This window comes from Triticum dicoccoides, chromosome 2A (genome assembly GCF_002162155.2).
Source record: "Triticum dicoccoides isolate Atlit2015 ecotype Zavitan chromosome 2A, WEW_v2.0, whole genome shotgun sequence".
NCBI classification, from domain to species: domain Eukaryota; kingdom Viridiplantae; phylum Streptophyta; class Magnoliopsida; order Poales; family Poaceae; genus Triticum; species Triticum dicoccoides.
Window position 1 is genome coordinate 741,415,860 of NC_041382.1, and position 23,332 is coordinate 741,439,191.

The following is a 23,332-nucleotide window of genomic DNA, read 5'->3' on the forward strand; positions in this document are numbered from 1 at the left end:
CCGTCCCCGCCTCTCCAGCCCGGCGCCGCCGCGACCCCGCCCCTGCCCTCTCCACCCCGTGCGCCCTGACCTCCCCGCCGACCGCACCGCCCTGGCCCTCCCGTTGGCCGTGCTTCTCTGGCCGGCCCAGCCACGCCCCGGCCCTCCCGTCCCCTCCACCGCCGGCCCCAACTCCACAGCCGCGACACCCCTCTCCTCGGTGAGCTAGCACTCCTTTGTCTTTTTTTCTTCATTTTTTTGCATGATTTAGCTACTGTTGGATGTATGAATGGATGGATGTTGGATGTATGAATGGATGGATGTTGGATGTTGTTAGGTTGTTAGATGGATGAATGTTCTATGTGTCTTAGATGGATGGATGAATCTCGGCAAAATGAATGGATGCATGATTTAGTTTTTATTTTCAGTTTGTGATGTTGTTAAGTAGCTATGTGAGATGTGCTTCAAATTTGGGATATGATAAGTGGTTATTTCATCATGATGATCTTGCTAAAAAAATGATATGTCAGTGCTTAATGTGAGGTGATTACCTAAATTGGGATATGATAAGTGCTTCCAAAATTGACACTTGAGAAAATATGATTTTTTTTCATAGTTTAATGTGTCAATGCTTAATGTGAGGTGATGACCTAATTTTTTCACTCGGTGGAATTAACAGGATTTGTGGTGTTCCATCTTCGTGGAGTGATCGTCGACGTTGGAGGTGTTGGTCCACGATCGTCCGTCCTTTGATCGACTACATCCTCTACATCGGAGGGTGAGCAACAATTCCATGACCTCATCCGATTTTTTTCCATGTCACTAGATTTCATTTTCATGTCAAGTCGCGTAAACCTAGGCGTCTCCCGTCCGAAAGGGTTGCATCGATAAATATGCATTCAATTGCATATTTATCACCGCAGCTCTTTCGGATTGTCCAGCGCTTTCCACGGACAGCCCGAGGATGTGTAGATTGGGTACGTTGTTCATGCTCTACCCCGTTCCGAGACAGGATTTTAGCGGCGCCTCCCTGTTGTTCTCCGGATGCACATTCTCTCGGCATTTTGCCGAGACGTGTATTTGGAGAACAACGGGGAGGTGCTGCCGAAATTTTGTCTCGGAATGGGGTAGAGCATGGACAACGTACTCAATCTACACATTCTCGGGTGGGATTAGGACCCATCTTTACCTATTAGAGATGTAGGTGGATTAAATGTCGATTCTCGTCAACCTTGTAAAAAATAAAATATTGATGTGAGTAATTTAAATGAATCCTTAATTTTGTTGTGTGGCTTCCAATAAAGCAGAGATGGCAGATAATTAGTGGATGTATAGTGGGTTTTTCCGTCGGAATCAAGTAACAACAGAGTGGGTCGAGAAAACTGATGTGTTTTTGAAAGAGATATTCCGTAGTCCAATGAGGATGGTGCCAGAATGCCCGTGTGCCAGATGTAAGAGACGTATCCGCAGAGATAAGAGTGAGATGACTAAGCACCTTCGCACGCATGGATTTATGCCCAACTTTAATATGCCGATAAACTTTGCCCAGCGGGACCGTGGTAGAGAGGATGTGATACGACAACACGTCGCTGGTTATGAGGACGATGGGGTTAGAGACATGCTAGATGATGTCTTTGCTGCACAGCCGACACCTCCATCACATTCAGCGAATGAACCGGAGGAGCCTGAGGAAACCGCAAAGGCCTTCCTGGAAATCTTGGCCTCCTCAAAGAAACCTCTCTATGAGGGTGCCAAGTTGTCTGTGCTGGATGCCATCTCGCAACTGATGGCAGTCACGGCTGAGTACGGCTGTAGCCGAGGTTGCTTCGAAGCATTTCTAGGAGTATGGGCTAACAGCCTGCCTGAGGGCCATGAACTGCCGAAAACCATGTACGCTACGAAGAAAATCATGAAGGCGCTCTCCGTGGACTATGAGAAAATACATGTTTGTCCAAAGAATTGCCTTTTGTTTAGGCATGAGTATGCGCATGACAAGTACTGTAGGAAGTGCGGTTCCTCTCGGTATATTGAGGTGGTCGATAAGCATGGTCAGAAGCAGCAGCTAAAAATCCCTGTGAAGGTTCTTCGGTATCTTGATTTTATAAAAAGACTGCAGCGCCTTTTCATCACTGAGGAGTCTGCCAAAATGATGAAGTGGCACAAGGAAGGGAAAAGTTACAATCCAAAAAAAATTGTACATCCATCAGGAGGTGAAGCATGGAAGTCATTCGATATAGAGTACCCGGAGGAAGCAGCCGAGGTTGGGAATGTCAGAATTGCTATAACAGGTGATGGGTTCAATCCATATGGTATGTCGTCTAATCCATACAGCTGTTGGCCCGTATTTGTTATTCCGCTCAATCTCCCTCCCGGCGCCATAATGCAACGCAAGACCATGTTCCTGTCGCTTATAATTCCGAGGCCTGAATATTCGGGGAAGAATTTGAGTGTGTTTATGCAGCCATTGGTGGATTATTTGCACCATTCTTGGTACTTCCCGAGGTTGACATACGACCGACATCTGCAGAAAAATTTCTTGATGAAAGTTTGGCTACAATATTGCATGCATGACTTTCCCGGTTATGCCCTGTTCTGCGGATGGTGTACAAGTGGAAAGATGCCTTGCCCAGTGTACATGCAGGCCTTGATTTTCATTTGGCTGAAGAAGGATGGCAAGTATGTTGCATTTGACCTGCATCAACAGTTCCTCCCTCCAGACCATCCTGATAGGGAAGACAACAAGAACTTCACAAAAGGCAAAGTTATCCATGAAGTAAACGAGATTTCAACGTTTTCTGGTGCGGATGTGCTTGCTTAGCTGAAAGCTCTTAAGCCTGCCGGTGAAGGGAAAGGCAAAGGCAAAGGCAAAGGCAAAGGCAAAGGCAAAGCCATAGGCGAAGACAAGGGCGAGGGCAAAGGAAAAGGTAAAGGGAATTTTTTTTGAAGGATATGGTGAGACGCATAACTGGACTCACATTACCCCCTTCACGCAGCTTCCCTATTTTAAGGACCTCAAACTTCCATACAACATAGACGTGATGCACAACGAAAAGAATGCCGCAGAGTCCCTTTTTCACACGATCCTCAACATTCCTGATAAGACAAAGGATAATGTTAATGCTAGAGTTGATCAACAGAATATTTGTGATAGACCACGTCTACACATGCAGCCTCCCACAGGCAGTCGAAAATCTTGGTTCAAGCCAGATGCTGACTTGGTACTTAAAAAGGATCATAAGATGGAGGCATTCAAGTGGCTGAAACACGTCGTGAAGTTCACTGATGGTTATGCGTTGAATATATGTAAGGGGGTCAATCTTTCAACGGGCAGAGTGACCGGGCTCAAGAGTCATGACTATCATGTATGGATTGAGCGGATTATGCCGGTGATGGTTCGGGGCTATGTTCCCGAGCGTGTCTGGCGTGTGCTTGCGGAGTTAAGCCATTTCTTCCGCACGCTTTGTGCTAAAGAAGTATGTCCTGAGAAGATAAAAGAAATGCATAAGAAGGCGCCGAAGTTGATATGCAAGCTAGAGAAGATCTTCCCGCCAGGCTTCTTTACTCCGATGACACATCTCATTTTGCACCTCCCGAACGAGGTATTGTTGGGGGGCCCTGTGCAGAATCATTGGCAGTATGGCCCTGAGAGATAGAACAAGCATCTGAGACAGACATGTGGAAACAAAGCTAAGATTGAAGCTTCCATAGCTAAGGCAGTTATCCTAGAGGAGGTGGCAGACCTCAGGACAGCCTACTATCCGGACCATGTTCCCACGTTGCACAATAAGGTGTATCGATACAATACAGAAGAACCCAAGTATAAACCCAAGTTGCCTCTATTCATCAGGCAAGGTGGTAGGGCTGGATGCTCGAAACCTTATCTCATGCCACGAGATGAGTGGGAGGATGTCATGTTCTATATCTTGCACAACATCAAGGAAGTTGAGGATGAGTTGATGAGGTAATACCTTTGCACCATTCTTTTAGTCAATTTGTTATGTTCACTTTGCCTAGTTCTTATACCGCTTTTCTTATTGTAGTCGATTCATTGAAGAAGAATGGACGGGAATGCTGCCTCCTACTGAAGCGGAGGCACTTGCTCTTCTCCGAAAGGGTGCTGATGGAAGGAAAAATTTCGTTGCCTGGTTCATGGAGAAAGTAATTGTTCACACTTTCAATCAAACTCATGCACCCTATAATTTCAATTAAACTCATGCACCCTATAATTTCAATTAAACTTGTAGGGAAATGATCCGACCGAATCAATGGATGAAGAATTGAGATGGCTTTCCATGGGTTTTGACCCTGTCGTCATGACATGCCAAAAGTATGATGTGAATGGGTATCGCTTCCATACAGAGGAGCACCAGAACAGTCGGCCTGATCCCAAAACCATAAATACCGGAGTCTTCGCTAAAGGAGATAATAAAGTAGATTACTACGAAAGGGTCGGAAAAATATACGAGCTTACATTCAAACGTGGCCGCGAACACCTAAGTCTTACTATGTTCAAATGCCGATGGTTCGACCCCAAAAAGGGTCTGAGACATACGCGTTCTGTTGGTTTAGTTGAAGTTAAACCATCAACCGTCTATGCCGGAGCTGATCTCTTTATCGCCGCTACCCAGGCCACACAAGTATATTATCTGCCTTATCCATGCCAGAAAGAGTACCTAAAGGGTTGGGAAGTTGTGTTTAAGGTGTCACCGCATGGTAAGCTACCGGACCCGAACGATGATGATTACTACACCATAAACCCCGTGACATACGAGGGAGTGTTCTATCAAGAGGAACATGATGACGTGGTCCGAAACAACGAGGATGATGACTTGGGTTATGTTGACCTGGACCCAAACGACGACGATGCACGGATTGATGGTGAGGCAGTTGTGAATCAAATAGACATAATTATGCTTGAAAAGTTAAATGAAGACGCTGACGATGAGGAAGAGCCTCCACCTCCGTCAGACAACGAAGAAGATATGCGTGATAGTGATGATGAGACCGGTCCACAAATAGATTACAATAGTGATGATTCATATGGGTTCTAGAAAATGTAAGTTCTTTTAATGATCATTACAATAGTATGCTTAATGTGCTCTTCTGGTATTAATGTTTTTCCTGTATGATTGTTTAATTGATATCCTTACTAATTGTTTATTCTCTTCTCAATGCAGGTTTGCTAATCATGGGCAAGTCCAGCAGCGCCAGTTTCCTCAGTAAATTCAAAGGACTTACTAGGAGTGGACGAGCCCACAAGGTTCCCTCCCGACTACGCGAGGATGACACCTCATAGGGAGGTGGAGGGGTCGGGGGAGGAGACCCTAGAGGAGGAGGCGGTGGGGGGAGAGCCCCTAGAGGAGGAGGAGGTGGGGGGAGAGGCAGCCGGGGCAAAAAACTCCGGGCCGTGTCCGAAATAGGAGGGTCTTCTTCGATGCCCTCCTATACAGAGGCACCTTCTGAGTCTGAGGAGGAGGAGTATGTTCCTGATGGTGAGGAGGAGGAGGGTGAGGAGGAGGAGGGAGAGAAAGAGGAGGCCGAGGAGGAGGGTGAGGTGGAGGGCGAGGAGGGTGGAGGGGATGTTGATCCCGAGTTGTGGGGTGACTTGCCACCGGGTGCTCCGCAGGGGTGGCTACGTGGTAATGTCGGACTACCTACACCACCTTCTATCGAGGAGCACAAGTGGCTCATTGAACCTGTGGGGACAGAGTAAGTGCCTCTCAATCATATTTTCAACACATGACAACATTTTCTTATTGTACACATGGCAATCATTTGATTCTTTTGCAGAAACTAGATCCTTCGCGGAAAGGGTCGTAAACCGAATGGCCTTATCACTGTCCTGTTGAAGGAGTTTTGGCCTGGCCTATTCTGCCCGCCGCCAGACAGGGACCCGCAGCTGCGGGTTTTGGCCACGAGTTGGGCCCACTACGAGGCTTGCAGCAATGCGGAGTATGGGACGGCCGCTAAGGCCGTGATCACCAAATTTTGGGTAAGTTCTCTTCTGAATCACTTGTCTTCAGTTTCGTTCATTGTTTATCATTGAATCACTCAACTCATGCCTTGTTTGCTTCTGGTTTATGCATGATTGCAGCAACTCTATAGAGTTCTTGACGAGCACAAGGCCAGAGCCGACGTGGTCTTGCTTGCGGCTGCGAAGAAGAAAGCTCGTTAGTTGCAGTACGAGGTGCGCTCGGTTGCCGTCTCGCAGTACTACCACATTTACCTGCAACAAAAGATGACCAAAACTCAAGCGCAGAGGCAACGACTTACCTTGAGCAGGGAGCAGTTCATGATGGTAACTATTACTAACTTTTCATTGTTTCAAGAAGTCAACTATATGTTTCGTGCTCACATGTCATGCTTCCAAAATTTGTTGGAAATATGCCCTAGAGGAAATAATAAAAGTATTATTATTATATTTCCTTGTTCATGATAATTGTCTTTTATTCATGCTATAACTGTATTATCCGGAAATCGTAATACACGTGTGAATACATAGACCACAATATGTCCCTAGTGAGCCTCTAGTTGACTAGCTCGTTGTGATCAACAGATAGTCATGGTTTCCTGGCTATGGACATTGGATGTAGTTGATAACGGGATCACATCATTAGGAGAATGATGTGATGGACAAGACCCAATCCTAAGACTAGCACAAAAGATCGTGTAGTTCATTTGCTAGAGCTTTGCCAATGTCAAGTATCTCTTCCTTCGACCATGAGAGCGTGTAACTCCTGGATACCGTAGGAGTGCTTTGGGTGTATCAAACGTCACAACGTAACTGGGTGACTATAAAGGTGCACTACAGGTATCTCCGAAAGTATCTATTGTTTTATGCGGATCGAGACTGGGATTTGTCACTCCGTGTAAACGGAGAGGTATCTCTGGGCCCACTCGGTAGGACATCATCATATGCGCAATGTGACCAAGGAGTTGATCATGGGATGATGTGTTACGGAACGAGTAAAGTGACTTGCCGGTAACGAGATTGAACAAGGTATTGGATACCGACGATCGAATCTTGGGCAAGTAACATACCGATAGACAAAGGGAATTGAATACGGGATTGATTAAGTCCTTGACATCGTGGTTCATCCGATGAGATCATCGTGGAACATGTGGGAGCCATCATGGGTATCCAGATCCCGCTGTTGGTTATTGACCGGAGAACGTCTCGGTCATGTCTACATGTCTCCCGAACCCGTAGGGTCTACACACTTAAGGTTCGATGACGCTAGGGTTATAAAGGAAGTTTGTATGTGGTTACCGAATGTTGTTCGGAGTCCCGGATGAGATCCCGGACGTCACGAGGAGTTCCGGAATGGTCCGGAGGTAAAGATTTATATATGGGAAGTCCTATTTTGGCCACCGGAAAATGTTCGGGATTTTTCGGTATTGTACCGGGAAGGTTCTAGAAGGTTCCGGCATGGGGGGACCCACATGGACGTGGGTAGTGGGGGAAAGGCCCCACACCCCTGGTCAAGGCGCACCAAGATCCCCCCTTAGAAGGAATAAGATCATATCCCGAAGGGATAAGATCAAGATCCCTAAAAAGGGGGGATAACAATCGGTGGGGAAGGAAATAATGAGATTTCTTTCCTCCCACCTTGGCCAACGCCCCAATGGACTTGGAGGGCAAGAAACCAGCCCCTCCACCCCTATATATAGTGGGGAGGCGCATGGGAGCTATACACGAAGTTCTGGCGCAGCCCTCCCCCTCTCACAAGTACTCCTCCTCTCCCGCGGTGCTTGGCGAAGCCCTGCAGGATTGCCACGCTCCTCCACCACCACCACGCCGTTGTGCTGCTGCTGGATGGAGTCTTCCTCAACCTCTCCCTCTCTCCTTGCTGGATCAAGGCTTGGGAGACGTCACCGGACTGTATGTGTGTTGAACGCGGAGGTGCCGTGCGTTCGTCACTTGATCATCGGTGATTTGAATCACGACGAGTACGACTCCATCAACCCCGTTCACTTGAACGCTTCCGCTTAGCGATCTACAAGGGTATGTAGATGCACTCTCTTTCTACTCGTTGCTGGTCTCTCCATAGATAGATCTTGGTGACACGTAGGAAAATTTTGAATTTCTGCTACGTTCCCCTACAGTGGCATCATGAGCTAGGTCTATTGCGTAGATTCTTTGCACGAGTAGAACACAAAGTAGTTGTGGGCGTTGATGTTGTTCAATATGCTTACTGTTACTAGTCCAATCTTGTTTCGACGGTATTGTGGGATGAAGCGGCCCGGACCGACCTTACACGTACTCTTACGTGAGACAGGTTCCACCGATTGACATGCACTTGGTGCATAAGGTGGCTAGCGGGTGCCAGTCTCTCCCACTTTAGTCGGAACGGATTCGATGAAAAGGGTCCTTATGAAGGGTAAATAGCAATTGCCATATCACGTTGTGGTCTTGCGTAGGTAAGAAACGTTCTTGCTAGAAACCCATAACAGCCACGTAAAACATGCAACAACAATTAGAGGACGTCTAACTTGTTTTTGCAGGGTATGCTATGTGATGTGATATGGCCAAGAAGAATGTGATGAATGATATGTGATGTATGAGATTGATCATGTTCTTGTAATAGGATTCACGACTTGCATGTCGATGAGTATGACAACCGGCAGGAGCCATAGGAGTTGTCTTTATTTATTGTATGACATGCGTGTCACTGAAGAACGCCATGTAAACTACTTTACTTTATTGCTAAACATGTTAGTCATAGAAGTAGAAGTAGTCGTTGGCGTGACAACTTCATGAAGACACGATGATGGAGATCATGATGATGGAGATCATGGTGTCGTGCCGGTGACGATGATGATCATGGAGCCCCGAAGATGAAGATCAAAAGGAGCAAAATGATATTGGCCATATCATGTCACTATTTGATTGCATGTGATGTTTATCATGTTTATGCATCTTGTTTGCTTAGGACGACGGTAGTAAATAAGATGATCCCTTACAAAATTTCAAGAAGTGTTCTCCCCTAACTGTGCACCGTTGCTACAGTTCGTCGCTTCTAAGCACCACGTGATGATCGGGTGTGATGGATTCTTACGTTCACATACAACGGGTGTAAGACAGTTTTACACAGCGAAAACACTTAGGGTTAACTTGACGAGCCTAGCATGTGCAGACATGGCCTCGGAACACGAAGACCGAAAGGTCGAGCATGAGTCGTATAGTAGATACGATCAACATGAAGATGTTCACCGACGTTAACTAGTCCGTCTCACGTGATGATCGGACACGGCCTAGTTGACTCGGATCATGTGATCACTTAGATGACCAGAGGGATGTCTATCTAAGTGGGAGTTCATAAGATGAACTTAATTATCTTGAACATAGTCAAAAGACCTTTTTGCAAATTATGTCGTAGCTCGCGCTTTAGTTCTACTGTTTTAGATATGTTCCTAGAGAAAATATAGTTGAAAGTTGACAGTAGCGATTATGCGGACACTAGAAAGCTCATGTCCTTAATGCACCGCTCAGTGTGCTGAACCCCAAACGTCGTTTGTGGATGTTGTGAACATCGGACATACACGTTTTGATAACTACGTGATAGTTCAGTTAAACGGTTTGGAATTAAGGCACCAAAGACGTTTTTCGAAACATCGCGGAACATATGAGATGTTTCGAGGGCTGAAATTGGGATTTCAGGCTCGTGCCCACGTCAAGAGGTATAAGACCTCCGACGTTTTTCTTAGCCTGCAAACTAAGGGAGAAAAGCTCAATCGTTGAGCTTGTGCTCAGATTGTCTGAGTACAACAATCACTTGAATCAAGTGGGAGTTGATCTTCCAGATGAAATAGTGATAGTTTCTCCGAAGTCATTACCACCAAGCTGCTAGAGCTTCGTGATGAACTATAATATATCAGGGACATATATGATGATCCTTGAGATATTCGCGATGTTTGACACCGCGAAAGTAGAAATCAAGAAGGAGCATCAATCGTTGATGGTCAGTGAGACCACTAGTTTCAAGAAGGGCAAGGGCAAGAAGGGATACTTCATGAAACGGCAATTCAGCTGCTGCTCTAGTGAAGAAACCCAAGGTTGAACCCAAACCCGAGACTGAGTGCTTCTGTAATAAGGGGAACAGCCACTGGAGCAGAATTACCCTAGATACTTGGTAGATGAGAAGGCTGGCAAGGTCGATAGAAGTATATTGGATATACATTGTGTTGATGTGTACTTTACTAGTACTCCTAGTAGCACCAGGGTATTAGATACCGGTTCGGTTGCTAAGTGTTAGTAACTCGAAATAAAAGCTACAGAATAAACGGAGACTAGCTAAAGGTGAGCTGACGATATGTGTTGGAAGTGTTTCCAATGTTGATATGATCAAGCATCGCACGCTCCCTCTACCATCGAGATTGGTGTTAAAACCTGAATAATTGTTATTTGGTGTTTGCGTTGAGCATAGACATGATTGGATTATGACTATCGCAATACGGTTATTCATTTAAAGAGAATAATGGTTACTCTATTTATTTGAATAATACCTTCAATGGTCTTGCACCTAAAATGAATGGTTTATTGAATCTCGATCGTAGTGATACACATTTTCATGCCAAAAGATATAAGATAGTAATGATAGTACCACTTACTTGTGGCACTGCCATGTAAGTCATAATGGTATAAAACGCATGAAGAAGCTCCATGTTGATGGATCTTTGGACTCACTCGTTTTTGAAAAGTTTGAGACATGCGAACCATGTCTATTGGTGTATATGCATGAAGAAACTCCATGCAAATGGATCGCTCGGACTCACTTGATTTTGAATCACTTGAGATATGCAAATCATACCACATGGGCAAGATGACTGAAAAGCCTCATTTTCAGTAAGATGGAACAAGATAGCAACTTGTTGGAAGTAACACATTTTGATGTGTGCAGTCGAATGAGTGCTGAGGCATGCAGTGAATATCATTATGTTCTTACTTCACAGATGATTTGAGTAAATGTTGAGTATATTTACTTGATGAAACACAAGTCTGAATTATTGAATGGTTCAAGTAATTTCAGAGTGAAGTAGCAGATCATTGTGACAAGAGGATAAAATGTCTATGATATGATCATAGAGATGAATATCTGAGTTACGAGTTTTGGCACACAATTAAGACATTGTGGAAATTGTTTCGCAATTAATACCGCCTGGAATACCATAATGTGATGGTGTGTCCGAACATCATAGTTGCACCCTATTGGATATGGTGCGTACCATGATGTCTCTTATCGAATTACCACTATCGTTCATGGGTTAGGCATTAGAGACAACCACATTCACTTTAAATAGGGCACCACGTAATTCCGATGAGATGACACCGTATGAATTATGGTTTAGAGAAACCTAAGTTGTCGTTTCTTAAAAGTTTGGGGCTGCGACGCTTATATGAAAAAGTTTCAGGTTGATAAGCTCGAACCCAAAGCGGATAAAATGCATCTTCATAGGAAACCCAAAACAGTTGGGTATACCTCCTAATTCAGATCCGAAAGCAATATGGATTGTTTCTAGAATCGGGTCCTTTCTCGAGGAAAAGTTTCTCTCGAAAGAATTGAGTGGGAGGATGGTGGAGACTTGATGAGGTTATTGAACCGTCTCTTCAACTAGTGTGTGACAGGGCACATGGAGTTGTTCCTGTGGCACCTACACCAATTGAAGTGGAAGCTTATGATATTGATCATGAAACTTCGGATCAAGTCACTTCCAAACCTCGTAGGATGACAAGGATGCGTACTACTTTAGAGTGGTACGTAATCCTGTCTTGAAGGTCATGTTGCTAGACAACAATGAACCTACGAGCTATGGAGAAGCGATGGTGGGCCCGGATTCCGATAAATGGCTTGAGGCCATAAAATCCGAGAGAGGATCCATGTATGAAAACAAAGTGTAGACTTTGGCAGAACGGCTCGATGGTCGTAAGGCTAATGAGTACAGATGGATTTCAAAAGGAAGACGGACAATGATGGTAAATGTCACCATTAAGAAAGCTCGACTTGTCGTTAAGATGTTTTCCGACAAGTTCAAGGAGTTGACTACGATGAGATTTTCTCACTCGTAGCGATGCTAAGAGTCTGTTGGAATTATATTAGCGATTACTGCATTATTTATGAAATCTTGCAGATAGGATGTCAAAACATTGTTTCCTCGACGATTTTAATGAGGAAAGGTTGTATGTGATACAACCGGAAGGTTTTGTCAATCCCGAAAGATGCTAATAAGTATGAAAAGCTCCAGCAATCCTTCTAAGGACTGGAGTGAGCATCTCGGAGTTGGAATGTATGCTTTGATGATGATCAAAAATTTTGGGTTTGTACAAAGTTTATGAGAAACTTGTATTTCCAAAGAAGTGAGTGGGAGCACTATAGAATTTCTGATGAGTATATGTTGTTGACATATTATTGATCAGAAATGACGTAGAATTTCTAGAAAGCATATAGGGTTATTTGAAAGGTGTTTTCAATAGAAAACCTGGATCAAGCTACTTGAACATTGAGCATCAAGATCTATAAGATAGATCAAAATGCTTAATAATACTTTTAAATGAGCACGTACCTTGACATAATCTTGAAGGTGTTCAAGATGGATCAGTCAAAGAAGGAGTTCTTGCCTGAGTTGTAAGGTATGAAGTTAAGACTTAAAGCTCGACCACGGCAGAAGAAAGAGGAAGGACGAAGGTCATCCCCTATGCTTTTATCATAGGCTCTCTACAGTATGCTATGCTGTGTACCGCACCTGAAGTGTGCCTTGCCATGAGTCAGTCAAGGGGTACAAGAGTGATCCAAGAATGGATCACAGGACAGCGGTCAAAGTTATCCTTAGTAACTAGTGGACTAAGGAATTTTCTCGATTATGGAGGTGGTAAAAGAGTTCGTCGTAAAGGGTTACGTCGATGCAAGCTTAACACCTATCCGGATAGCTCTGAGTAGAGATACGGGATACATATAATGGAGCAATAATTTAGAATAGCTCCAAGTAGAACAGTTGTTTGGAATAGCTCCAAATAGAGCGTGGTAGCTGCATCTAGGAGATGACATAGAGATTTGTAAAGCACACACGGATCTGAAAGGTTCAGACCCGTTGACTAAAACCTCTCTCACAAGCAACATGATCAAACATAAAACTCATTGAGTGTTAATCACATAGTGATGTGAACTAGACTACTGACTCTAGTAAACTCTTGGGTATTAGTCACATGGCGATGTGACCTGTGAGTGTTAATCACATGGCGATGTGAACTAGATTATTGACTCTAGTGCAAGTGGGAGACTGTTGGAAATATGCCCTAGAGGCAATAATAAAAGTATTATTATTATATTTCCTTGTTCATGATAATTGTCTTTTATTCATGCTATAACTGTATTATCCGGAAATCGTAATACACGTGTGAATACATAGACCACAATATGTCCCTAGTGAGCCTCTAGTTGACTAGCTCGTTGTGATCAACAGATAGTCATGGTTTCCTGGCTATGGACATTGGATGTCGTTGATAACGGGATCACATCATTAGGAGAATGATGTGATGGACAAGACCCAATCCTAAGACTAGCACAAAAGATCGTGTAGTTCATTTGCTAGAGCTTTGCCAATGTCAAGTATCTCTTCCTTCGACTATGAGAGCGTGTAACTCCTGGATACCGTAGGAGTGCTTTGGGTGTATCAAACGTCACAACGTAACTGGGTGACTATAAAGGTGCACTACAGGTATCTCCGAAAGTATCTATTGTTTTATGCGGATCGAGACTGGGATTTGTCACTCCGTGTAAACGGAGAGGTATCTCTGGGCCCACTCGGTAGGACATCATCATATGCGCGATGTGACCAAGGAGTTGATCACGGGATGATGTGTTACAGAACGAGTAAAGTGACTTGCCGGTAACGAGATTGAACAAGGTATTGGATACCGACAATCAAATCTCGGGCAAGTAACATACCGATAGACAAAGGGAATTGAATACGGGATTGATTAAGTCCTTGACATCGTGGTTCATCCGATGAGATCATCGTGGAACATGTGGGAGCCATCATGGGTATCCAGATCCCGCTGTTGGTTATTGACCGGAGAACGTCTCGGTCATGTGTACATGTCTCCCGAACCCGTAGGGTCTACACACTTAAGGTTCGATGACGCTAGGGTTATAAAGGAAGTTTGTATGTGGTTACCGAATGTTGTTCGGAGTCCCGGATGAGATCCTGGACGTCACGAGGAGTTCCGCAATGGTCCGGAGGTAAAGATTTATATATGGGAAGTCCTATTTTGGCCACCGGAAAATGTTCGGGATTTTTCGGTATTGTACCGGGAAGGTTCTAGAAGGTTCCGGAGTGGGGCCCACCTGCATGGGGAGGACCCACATGGACGTGGGTAGTGGGGGCAAGGCCCCACACCCCTGGTCAAGGCGCACCAAGATCCCCCCTTAGAAGGAATAAGATCATATCCCGAAGGGATAAGATCAAGATCCCTAAAAAGGGGGGATAACAATCGGTGGGGAAGGAAATAATGAGATTTCTTTCCTCCCACCTTGGCCAACGCCCCAATGGACTTGGAGGGCAAGAAACCAGCCCCTCCACCCCTATATATAGTGGGGAGGCGCATGGGAGCTATACACGAAGTTCTGGCGCAGCCCTCCCCCTCTCACAAGTACTCCTCCTCTCCCGCGGTGCTTGGCGAAGCCCTGCAGGATTGCCACGCTCCTCCACCACCACCACGCCGTTGTGCTGCTGCTGGATGGAGTCTTCCTCAACCTCTCCCTCTCTCCTTGCTGGATCAAGGCTTGGGAGACGTCACCGGACTGTATGTGTGTTGAACGCGGAGGTGCCGTGCGTTCGTCACTTGATCATCGGTGATTTGAATCACGACGAGTACGACTCCATCAACCCCGTTCACTTGAACGCTTCCGCTTAGCGATCTACAAGGGTATGTAGATGCACTCTCTTTCTACTCGTTGCTGGTCTCTCCATAGATAGATCTTGGTGACACGTAGGAAAATTTTGAATTTCTGCTACGTTCCCCAACAAAATTTGCATAGGTTGTTCCTTGTTGGTGCTATGGAAGGCATGACGGATGGGCGAGTTTGGTGGATAGGTGGCTCGGCGCCGATGCAGAGTTTGCTGCCAAGAGCATCAAGGCCCGGGCTAACCGTGGAGCCGACGGGACACACGGCCAAGGAAACAGGAACCACTGGGGCTTCAAGGCCATGAAGGTATATCTATGTGCATGATGCATTTTTGTTCTTCTTTACCGTCATGTTCTTATGTATGGCTAACTTCTATCTAACGTTGTAGGAGGACAAGTTGAAGAGGCCGCTCTCAGACATGGAGTCGTGGAAGCTGGCCCGCGAGCGGAGTCATCGCAAGAAGGGCGAGAGCCAGTACTACGGCAAGACCGAGGAGCACCTGGGGTCTTACATTCATCACTATCAGGAGTTGCATCCGGATGTTCCTGTTGCTGAGGTCGCCCAGTCTCAGATCGACGACACGGCAGTGGTGGCCATCCAGGGGAAGAAGAATGGCCGGTATCCGTGTTTCGACGGCTTGATCACTCCTTCGATCTCGTACACACGGCTTCGGGCTACCAACCCCAGCCAGTTAGAGAGTATGGGGCGTTCACAGACTCCCTTAGCCCGCCAGCATGCTGTAAGTACTTCCTCTTTATCTTTTTCTGTCTAGCATTCTAAGTTTATTTTCAGCATTGCTCACTTAGAAACAACCTAAATTATGTAGGCATATAAGGAGTTTGTCGAGCATAGGAATCTCGAGGTGCGGTAGTACTTGAAACGAGTGAAGGCAAACGATGATTACAACCGTCAGATGATGACGGTTAGTTTTGCCCTCTTAAAACCAAGCTAAATTTTTGCACTTTCATTCCTTCTGATCTTCTAGTTTGCTTGTTTAACTAACATTCAGGCTATGTTGGCGTCTTGGAGTAACCGCACGGATCCACCACAAATGGGACCCCCAGCACCACCTGCGGGAGAACCCCCACACGTGCCCACGTTCGATGAATAGGTGGCACTAGGCAGTGATGGTCCGGTTAGTACATTTGCCTAACTACTGGCAAACTAGTTCTCGTTCATTCAACACTATCATATCATATTTATCGTTAGAATCTTTTCTAAAACATGTAGGGGACCAGTGGCTCGACTACTGCTCTGTTGACCCCAGTCACTCCGATCTGGCAGAGTGGTGGTGGTCGCGATGGCGGTCTTGGCGGAGGTGGTGGTTTTGGCGGAGGTGGTGGTTTTGGCGGAGGTGGTCTTGCTTGATGATTCCGTGCATGTGGCCATCGTGCCATGCCTTTCATATTCCTACTTTTATGATATTTCATGTCTTGCACTACTTTTATGTTCATGAACTTCCGTCGGTGATGATCTTTAGATGATGTGATGAATTTGAGTATGTTTAGATGATGATGGTGAACTTGAGTATGTTTAGATGACCTTGAGTATGTTTAGATAATGAATTGTCATATTTCTGCATGATTTCAAATTGTTCTGTTTTGAAATGCTGTCAAATGAATTGGAAAAGAGAAAACAGGGAAAATAATAAAAAAAAACTATGCCTACGGCAAAGCCGTCGGCATATATACACCCAGGAGTTACCAGGGCTCACCACGTGGCATATCTATGCCGACGGCTTTGCTGTAGGCATAGATGGAAATCTATGCTGACGGCTTTGCCGTAGGCATAGCCCTGCTGCCAGGAGTAACTAGGAAACGACACGTGGCAGAGCTATGCCTACGGTAAAGCCGTCGGCATAGATTCATCTATGACTACGGCTTTGCCGTAGGCATAGCCCTGCCACCAGGAGTACCACGGGTTGCCACGTGGCAGAGATATGCCGACGGCAAAGCCGTCGCCATACCTCTGCCGCGTGGCGTTGCACGATTCGTCTGCGCTTTTGACGGCGCCGTCCGTTGCCGTCAGACGCAAAACACTGCCGACGGCTAAACTATGCCGACGGCTGACGCCAGGCCGTCGGCATAGGTCCCTATGCCGACGGCTATACTATGCCGACGGTCTGACAAGACTACGCTGACGACATCTATGCCGACGGGTCTATGCCGACGGCAACCGTAGGCATAGATCTATGCCGACGGCTTAGGGGCCTATGCCGACGGCCCGTGGCCGTAGGCATAGACCGCGAGTCCTGTAGTGTTGCCGCGGACTAGACTCTCATGGCCATGACACATCAAGCCACGGCTTGCTCACCGAAGAAATTAAGAAGATTGCAAGTGGCTTAGATGGGGTTAAGATCACTTATGGTAATAGGGATCAGGATAGGGTAGCTCAGGTGTTGGCTAAGTTAAGCCTGCAGGATGCATCTATGTCAGTTTAGCATGTAGATGCACCGTCGGTTGTAGCTTCTTTTGTCACGGCAGATGTAACCCTTTCGATTAGGGCAACACTAGCCATTAGTCGGGCAGGGCGAGCCCCATATCGGCCGCCTCCCTAGCCTTCAGTTTAAATTGCAAAGTCTGGACCGTTCGACAGTTGCAGCATGAAACTTCCGGGCTATACATTTGCAACATTGTAGCAGAACTTCTCTTGTGGGGTGTCAAAAATAAGGAGAAAAATATATGTCTAGTCATGTCAAGCACAAGTGCACAACCATGCATGACCTTTTTCGTCGCATGCAATAAATCCTCATTGGTCGAAGCAGAATCCTGAGAAGAGTCATCACAACATATATAGCATGTAAACCCACGTTTTGAGCAACACAACATGAACACACAACGTTTGTAGCGGACCTTAAGAATCATCACAACATGTTTGTGTGTGTTTGCAACAACATAAAAGACAAGGACATAGCATGTCGAACAGATGTTGTAACATCGAATAACTCAAAGCTAACCTTTGTCCGGGAATGCAAACCTCATAGCCAGAGACTCGTGGCGATGAATCTGGCTCACCAGAGCACTATCGTCGCGCAGATCTGGTGTGCTCAAACTCATCAGCCCTGACCTCCCACCATCCCCGTGCTTGGTAGCATGAAGCATGCCCCGTTTCAGCTCCAACCTGACCCCCACCAGGGGTGGCCATCACTGCAAGCCCGGGAGGTAGGGAAAACTCGCCGTGCAAGCTCCTCTTTCTCCACCACTTTGTGGCTCTTGGCCGCATGGAGAAATGTTGCATCAAGTAAACAAAGGAGAAATACAAGAGGAATAAAGAAGCTGGAAGGAAATGCTGGGGTGCGGGACGTAGAATTGGTGGAAAAGTATCATATACTGTTTGTTTTTTTAGATGAATTAATTTACTGTTTGATTAGATCTAATCATTGGTCTTAAGAAAAGACGAATGCCATGGGCTTTGTCTTTTCCTTTTTTGTGAGAAACCCATAGGATTTGTCAAGTGGCATTGTGGGCACGGGTGCTTTGAGAGACACTAGTACGTGCTCCAGCATAGCACTGCAATTCGATGGCCGGCCGTGAAATGAGATAAATACAACTGGAGTCATAGAATTTGCATCAGACGGCCAGTTTAGTGTACAAACTTGTAGAATATGAGTTCCTAGTCATCTCGTTCAGATACGGTGTTTCCTACGCGTGCCAATGTGGTAGGGCCATTGTCAGTGGCTGAGGCTGTTTTTTTAGAAAGGACCCACACATTCTATTTATTTTTACACAAAAAGTCCTCAAATAGCTGCAGCGCATGATGGGATTCGAAACGAGGAGCTACCACGATCCCCCTAGCATAGAGAGCCACTAGAGACCAACTAACAGTTCACGTTTAAGTGCACAGTTAAAGCTATTTAACACGTACTGCATAAATTAAAATGACAAAAGGCTGTGCTGAAAAGGAAAGCCCCAGTTCGATACTATGGTCCAGTTCTTTTCACACATGATTCTGCAGAATCAAGATTCTAGAAAATTCTCCCAGAATCTACTTCCCCCAGAATCTAACACCGAGTTCTTTTCTGAGATTGTAGTTTGAGATTCTAGAAAGAGTTGTGTGCTGAAATGTCTGTATCACCCTTCGAGAGAAATCATTTGATGAATTGTTAACACTTCGTTGTTTCAAACAGGATCTACCATTACCATTTAAGGTTCTCATGTTAGCATTTAACAACAGCATTCATCAATCTAACAACATCATTCATACAGTAGCAAATATTTACAGTACCAATAGCACCAGTAGACAGTTGCATTGACAGAAAAAAAATCTATCTAGCAACATCCATTTATCAAATTGATACATCCATTCATCCATCTTTGCAACAAATTTGTCAATCTATCCAATTTAGCTAAAAGAAGAAGAAGAACAGAGAGTTCAGAGAGATAGGATGGCACATGGTGGCTGCATGGGAGACAGCCGGCAGTTTTTGCCTCGAAGCGAAGGAGTGGTCGCCGTCCAGCTGCAGATGGGCACTTCGGCTGCGGCTGCGGGACGGAGGCGCCCTGGGCAGCCGGTGCATAGGGGCGCGGCAGCGCCTTCCTGTTGTCCCCTCTGCGGCAGAGGGCAGAGGGCCGCGAGGACGGCTGAGCTGCGGCGGGAGTGGGTACCGGCGGCGGCGAGGACCAATCCAGCGGCGGCGAGGTCAGGGGCGGCGAGGCGGGGCCGGCGGCGGTGCTGGAACCCTAGCATGCGGCCCTGCTCGAGGTAAGCGGGGAGGTAAGCGATGCGAACATGCATCAACCGGGGCTCGTTCTCAATTTATGTTTGAATTGGAACCATTTTTATTTTAAAATCTAGATAAAAGAAAATATAGTGCACAGTGAATGTACGTAAATTCTTTTGGATATATCAACAACATTTAAGATAGATAAAGGAAAATATAGGTCAAAATGAACATACATAATTTTTTAGGACAAATCATAAAATTATCTCTTTGAATGTGATTATTTAGATAAAAGAAAATATTGTTCAGAATGAATGCGTACAAATTTCTTTCAGATTACGTCCTCGAGCCCGAGGTCTGAACTTATTCATAATACTAGTCCAACTGACTTTGGTTTTTGTAATGTAAAATTCGGGCAAATCAACGGAATTTTTCTAATTGAAATAATTTTAAACAAAAAATCTAAATAAGAGAAAATATAGTTTAGAACCTGTACTTTTACACTTGGATATATAACTTAGTAGTCTCAAATAAATATGAAGTAACATTAGGTGGTTGGTTAGGACGCCTGCTTAATTGCAACAGGTCGCCGGTTTAAAGCGGGGTTTCCCTTTTTCCTGATTTGACTTTTACTTTAATTCGTATGGTCTATGTTAGTATAAAGCAAATTGTATACATTTAATGTCAAACTTCAGCTGGTCGAGTGGCTGTCTATTCTGGGCGAATCACGGCAGGTCATGGTTCAAATCTCTCAAACGTTCCACGTTTTTCATTTTATTTGAGAATTTTCTGCATAAAAAATAAAATGCAATGGTGCTATCTAAAAAACAGTGCACACGGATTACCACCATCTCAGCCACTGAGAATGGGCCCTGCCACGTGGCACGCATAGGGATATGATTGGATACGGTAGAAAGCACTGTATATATCCCGAAAAAAAAAGCATTGTATATGAACAAGAGGACGGGTTAAATGACAAAAACACATATTTTAACAAGTTTATGCATTAAACTGAATGTTGCGTGCAAGTTACATGACTTCTAGTGTATTTATCTCCCGTGAATTATACACCTAAAAGTAACTAGTAATTGCGTGTGAGCTGAGATCTCAGATCGACCGGGTGTATTTCCCAATTCCGCCCTCGTCACAATCATAGCTCTTGCCCAGATCCAACCAAGATGCGTCCTCTCCGTCTTCACTCACAACGATGACGACGATAATAACAACTCATTCATTACATTTCGTTCGCGCTCGCACCCGGGGAAGGCCGCAACCGGCAACCCCGCCGGGCCGCCGCCGGCAAAGCACCCACCCACCAGCGTCCAGGGCAGCATCTAAAGACAGAGCCTCACCGTGGCGAAAGAACAACAAAGGACCTGGAGTAGAGCTGTGGACTGAGCCGAGCTAGCTAGCCACCGATGGGGCTCCACCTGCTGGTGGCGTTCGCGGCGGCGAGGGGCTTCGCGCAGGTGCTCCACGTCTCGGTGCGGTTGCTGTGGCCGCTCAACACCTGGCTGCCGCTCGCCTGCCACATGCCAGAGGCCTGCGCAGTCGTCTGCGGCGCGCTCGCCGCCCACCTCGCCTGGCTGCGCCGCGCCTACGCGCGCGGCGGCACCGTCTGGGGCCTCCGAAGCCGCGACGACTACGACGTCCTCCGCCAGGCGCTGCTGGACGTCTTCTACTGACCGAGTTGCAGGCAGAGCGCCGCCCGGTGGTGGCGCTCGCTGCTTCCATTGCTGTGGCGTAGGAAATTCATGGTTTAGACGCTGTTTCAGCTTATTCTATTGGTTTCTTGTTCACTTGTATTTACCGAGATGCGTGGTTTATAAATAATCTGCAGTTGTAAACCTGATCTGTAAAAAGAGATGAATTCTGCTAGAACTGGCGGGTCCTCTGTTTCGGGATGCTGCGATCAGCGATTTATTCTTATGGGATTATATTTTTTTCTAAAGATTAATTCACTGTCGGCTTGGAGTAGCAACACCGACAATCGACACTGGTTTGGAGATTAGGAAACGTTTAAAGCCGGTCGACCGGCTGAAACTCCCCCAGTCAAGTCCATGCTGGCAACAGGCCCACCCATCACCGCTTAGAATAGCCACAATGAAAGTAATTTCAGCAGTAACATCAAGTCCAACTCAGCAAATTTGCTTATGTGGCAATGAGTTAATGAGGAGAGAGGTAGTAGTAGTAACTTAGCTAGTTACCGTAACATCACATGTCCCAATGCAATATGAGTCTATAACCTAATAAATGAAGCTATGCATGTTACCACACTTATGTTACTACCCACTATGAAGATAGTAACATGGTCTAGGAATACGTGTATGTTACTAGTGTATGTTACTCTCTATTGTGGCTAGTCTTAAGCCTGTTTCTATTATCCCGCATGAATCACTCCACCATTTATTCCTTTCCCTTATCCTCTCGCCCGTCTTCTCCCCGTTCCTCCCCAAATAAACTCTTGCCGGTGATGACCACCGTCGATGTCACGAGCAGCCGTCATCCACATGCCCCCGCTGCTCTGGCGAGCGGCCACCATCCACCCGCTCCGTGCTACTCCGGCGAGCGGCCGCCCATCCATCAGCACGGCTGTGCGGCAACCCAGCTTGCGGTGTGGGATAGGGTGCTTCAAACGGCGGCGACCATGCTACAACGGCGACGAGCGGGAGTGGCAACCGGTGGCGTGCGACGGCAGTGACCAAGGATGACCGCATGCTTCCACAGGTGCTGCAAACCACAAGCAATTTTGCTGGAACCTGCCGTTAGAGAAGCTGGAAGCGACAACGCGATGAGCTACAACCAACATCGGCGGCGACTCCAACATGCTACAACCGGCATTTATTCTTGCTTGTACTGGCATCACAATTTGCTGGAACCAGTGTCTTTTTTTGCTGGAACCGGAAACATTTTGTGCTACCATCTTTTTGATTTGCTAGATCAGATCGAGTTTTGCTACTACCGTATTTAATTTTGCTGGAAGTAGCCTGGTTTTTTGCTACAACCGTCTTCTGGTTTTGCAACGACGGCCATTTTCTGCGATCGGCGACGGCGACGGTGGCCATTTTTGATACAACCGTGTCAAATTTTTGCTACTACTGTCTGTGTGTTTTGCTACATCCATTCACGACGCTGTGGTGCTTTTTTACGACTGAGATATGAGCGGCAACTACGAAGATGACATTTTTATTGCAACAACCTTGTTTTTTGCTACTACTGGAGACGTGTTTTGCTACATCCATTCACGAGGCCATGGCGCTTCAAGTGCGGCGGCCAATTCCAGCAGCGTTTTTGCTACAACTGTCTTTGAATTTTGCTACATCCATTCACGGATTAGCTGCAACCGCGGCGAGTGTTGCATGTGTCAATGGCCGGCGGCGACGGAGTTGTGACGGCTTCATCGCCCAGTTGTGGCCGGCGGCGGAGGTGGCTAGCTGCCATCCGTGGGGAGGCTGGGGCGGCGAGGTGCAGCCTACTGCGAGGTCAACGACCGGCGGGGGGCGTCCCGCGGTGCAGTGCGGCGAGGGGGCGGGTGTTGTGCGGGAGGATTTTCTCGAAGCACTATTAGAAAAAGGGGCTTTGGTCCAGCCAGAAAAGAGCATTAATCCCGGTTGCATTACGAACCGGGACTAATGTGAGCATTAGTCCCGGTTCAAGCGGCGAGGGCACCATACAAGCATTACTCCCGGTTCAAATGGGACCTTTAGTCCCGGTTTGTGGCACGAACCGGTACTAAAGGGTGCGATGAGACCTTTAGTACCGGTTCGTGCCACGAACTGGTACTAATGCT

The 23,332-nt window shown here is 46.3% G+C and overlaps 1 protein-coding gene and 1 pseudogene across 1 annotated transcript; both read left to right on the top strand.

The window, feature by feature from the left end:
- LOC119358269 overlaps nt 1–17,322 on the top strand; it is a 28,517-nt pseudogene extending 11,195 nt beyond the window's left edge.
- A 3,465-nt stretch (nt 17,323–20,787) lies between these two features.
- On the top strand, nt 20,788–21,432 carry LOC119352187. The gene has a single exon (XM_037618899.1). The coding sequence runs from the start codon at nt 20,961–20,963 to the stop codon at nt 21,225–21,227; it is 267 nt and encodes an 88-aa protein (XP_037474796.1). The 5' UTR covers nt 20,788–20,960; the 3' UTR covers nt 21,228–21,432.
- The last annotated feature ends 1,900 nt before the right edge of the window (nt 21,433–23,332 follow it).

What these genes read in the sequence shown, in the direction of transcription:
- LOC119352187 (XM_037618899.1), top strand. Translation starts at nt 20,961, where the DNA reads ATGGGGCTCCACCTGCTGGTGGCGTTCGCGGCGGCGAGGGGCTTCGCG.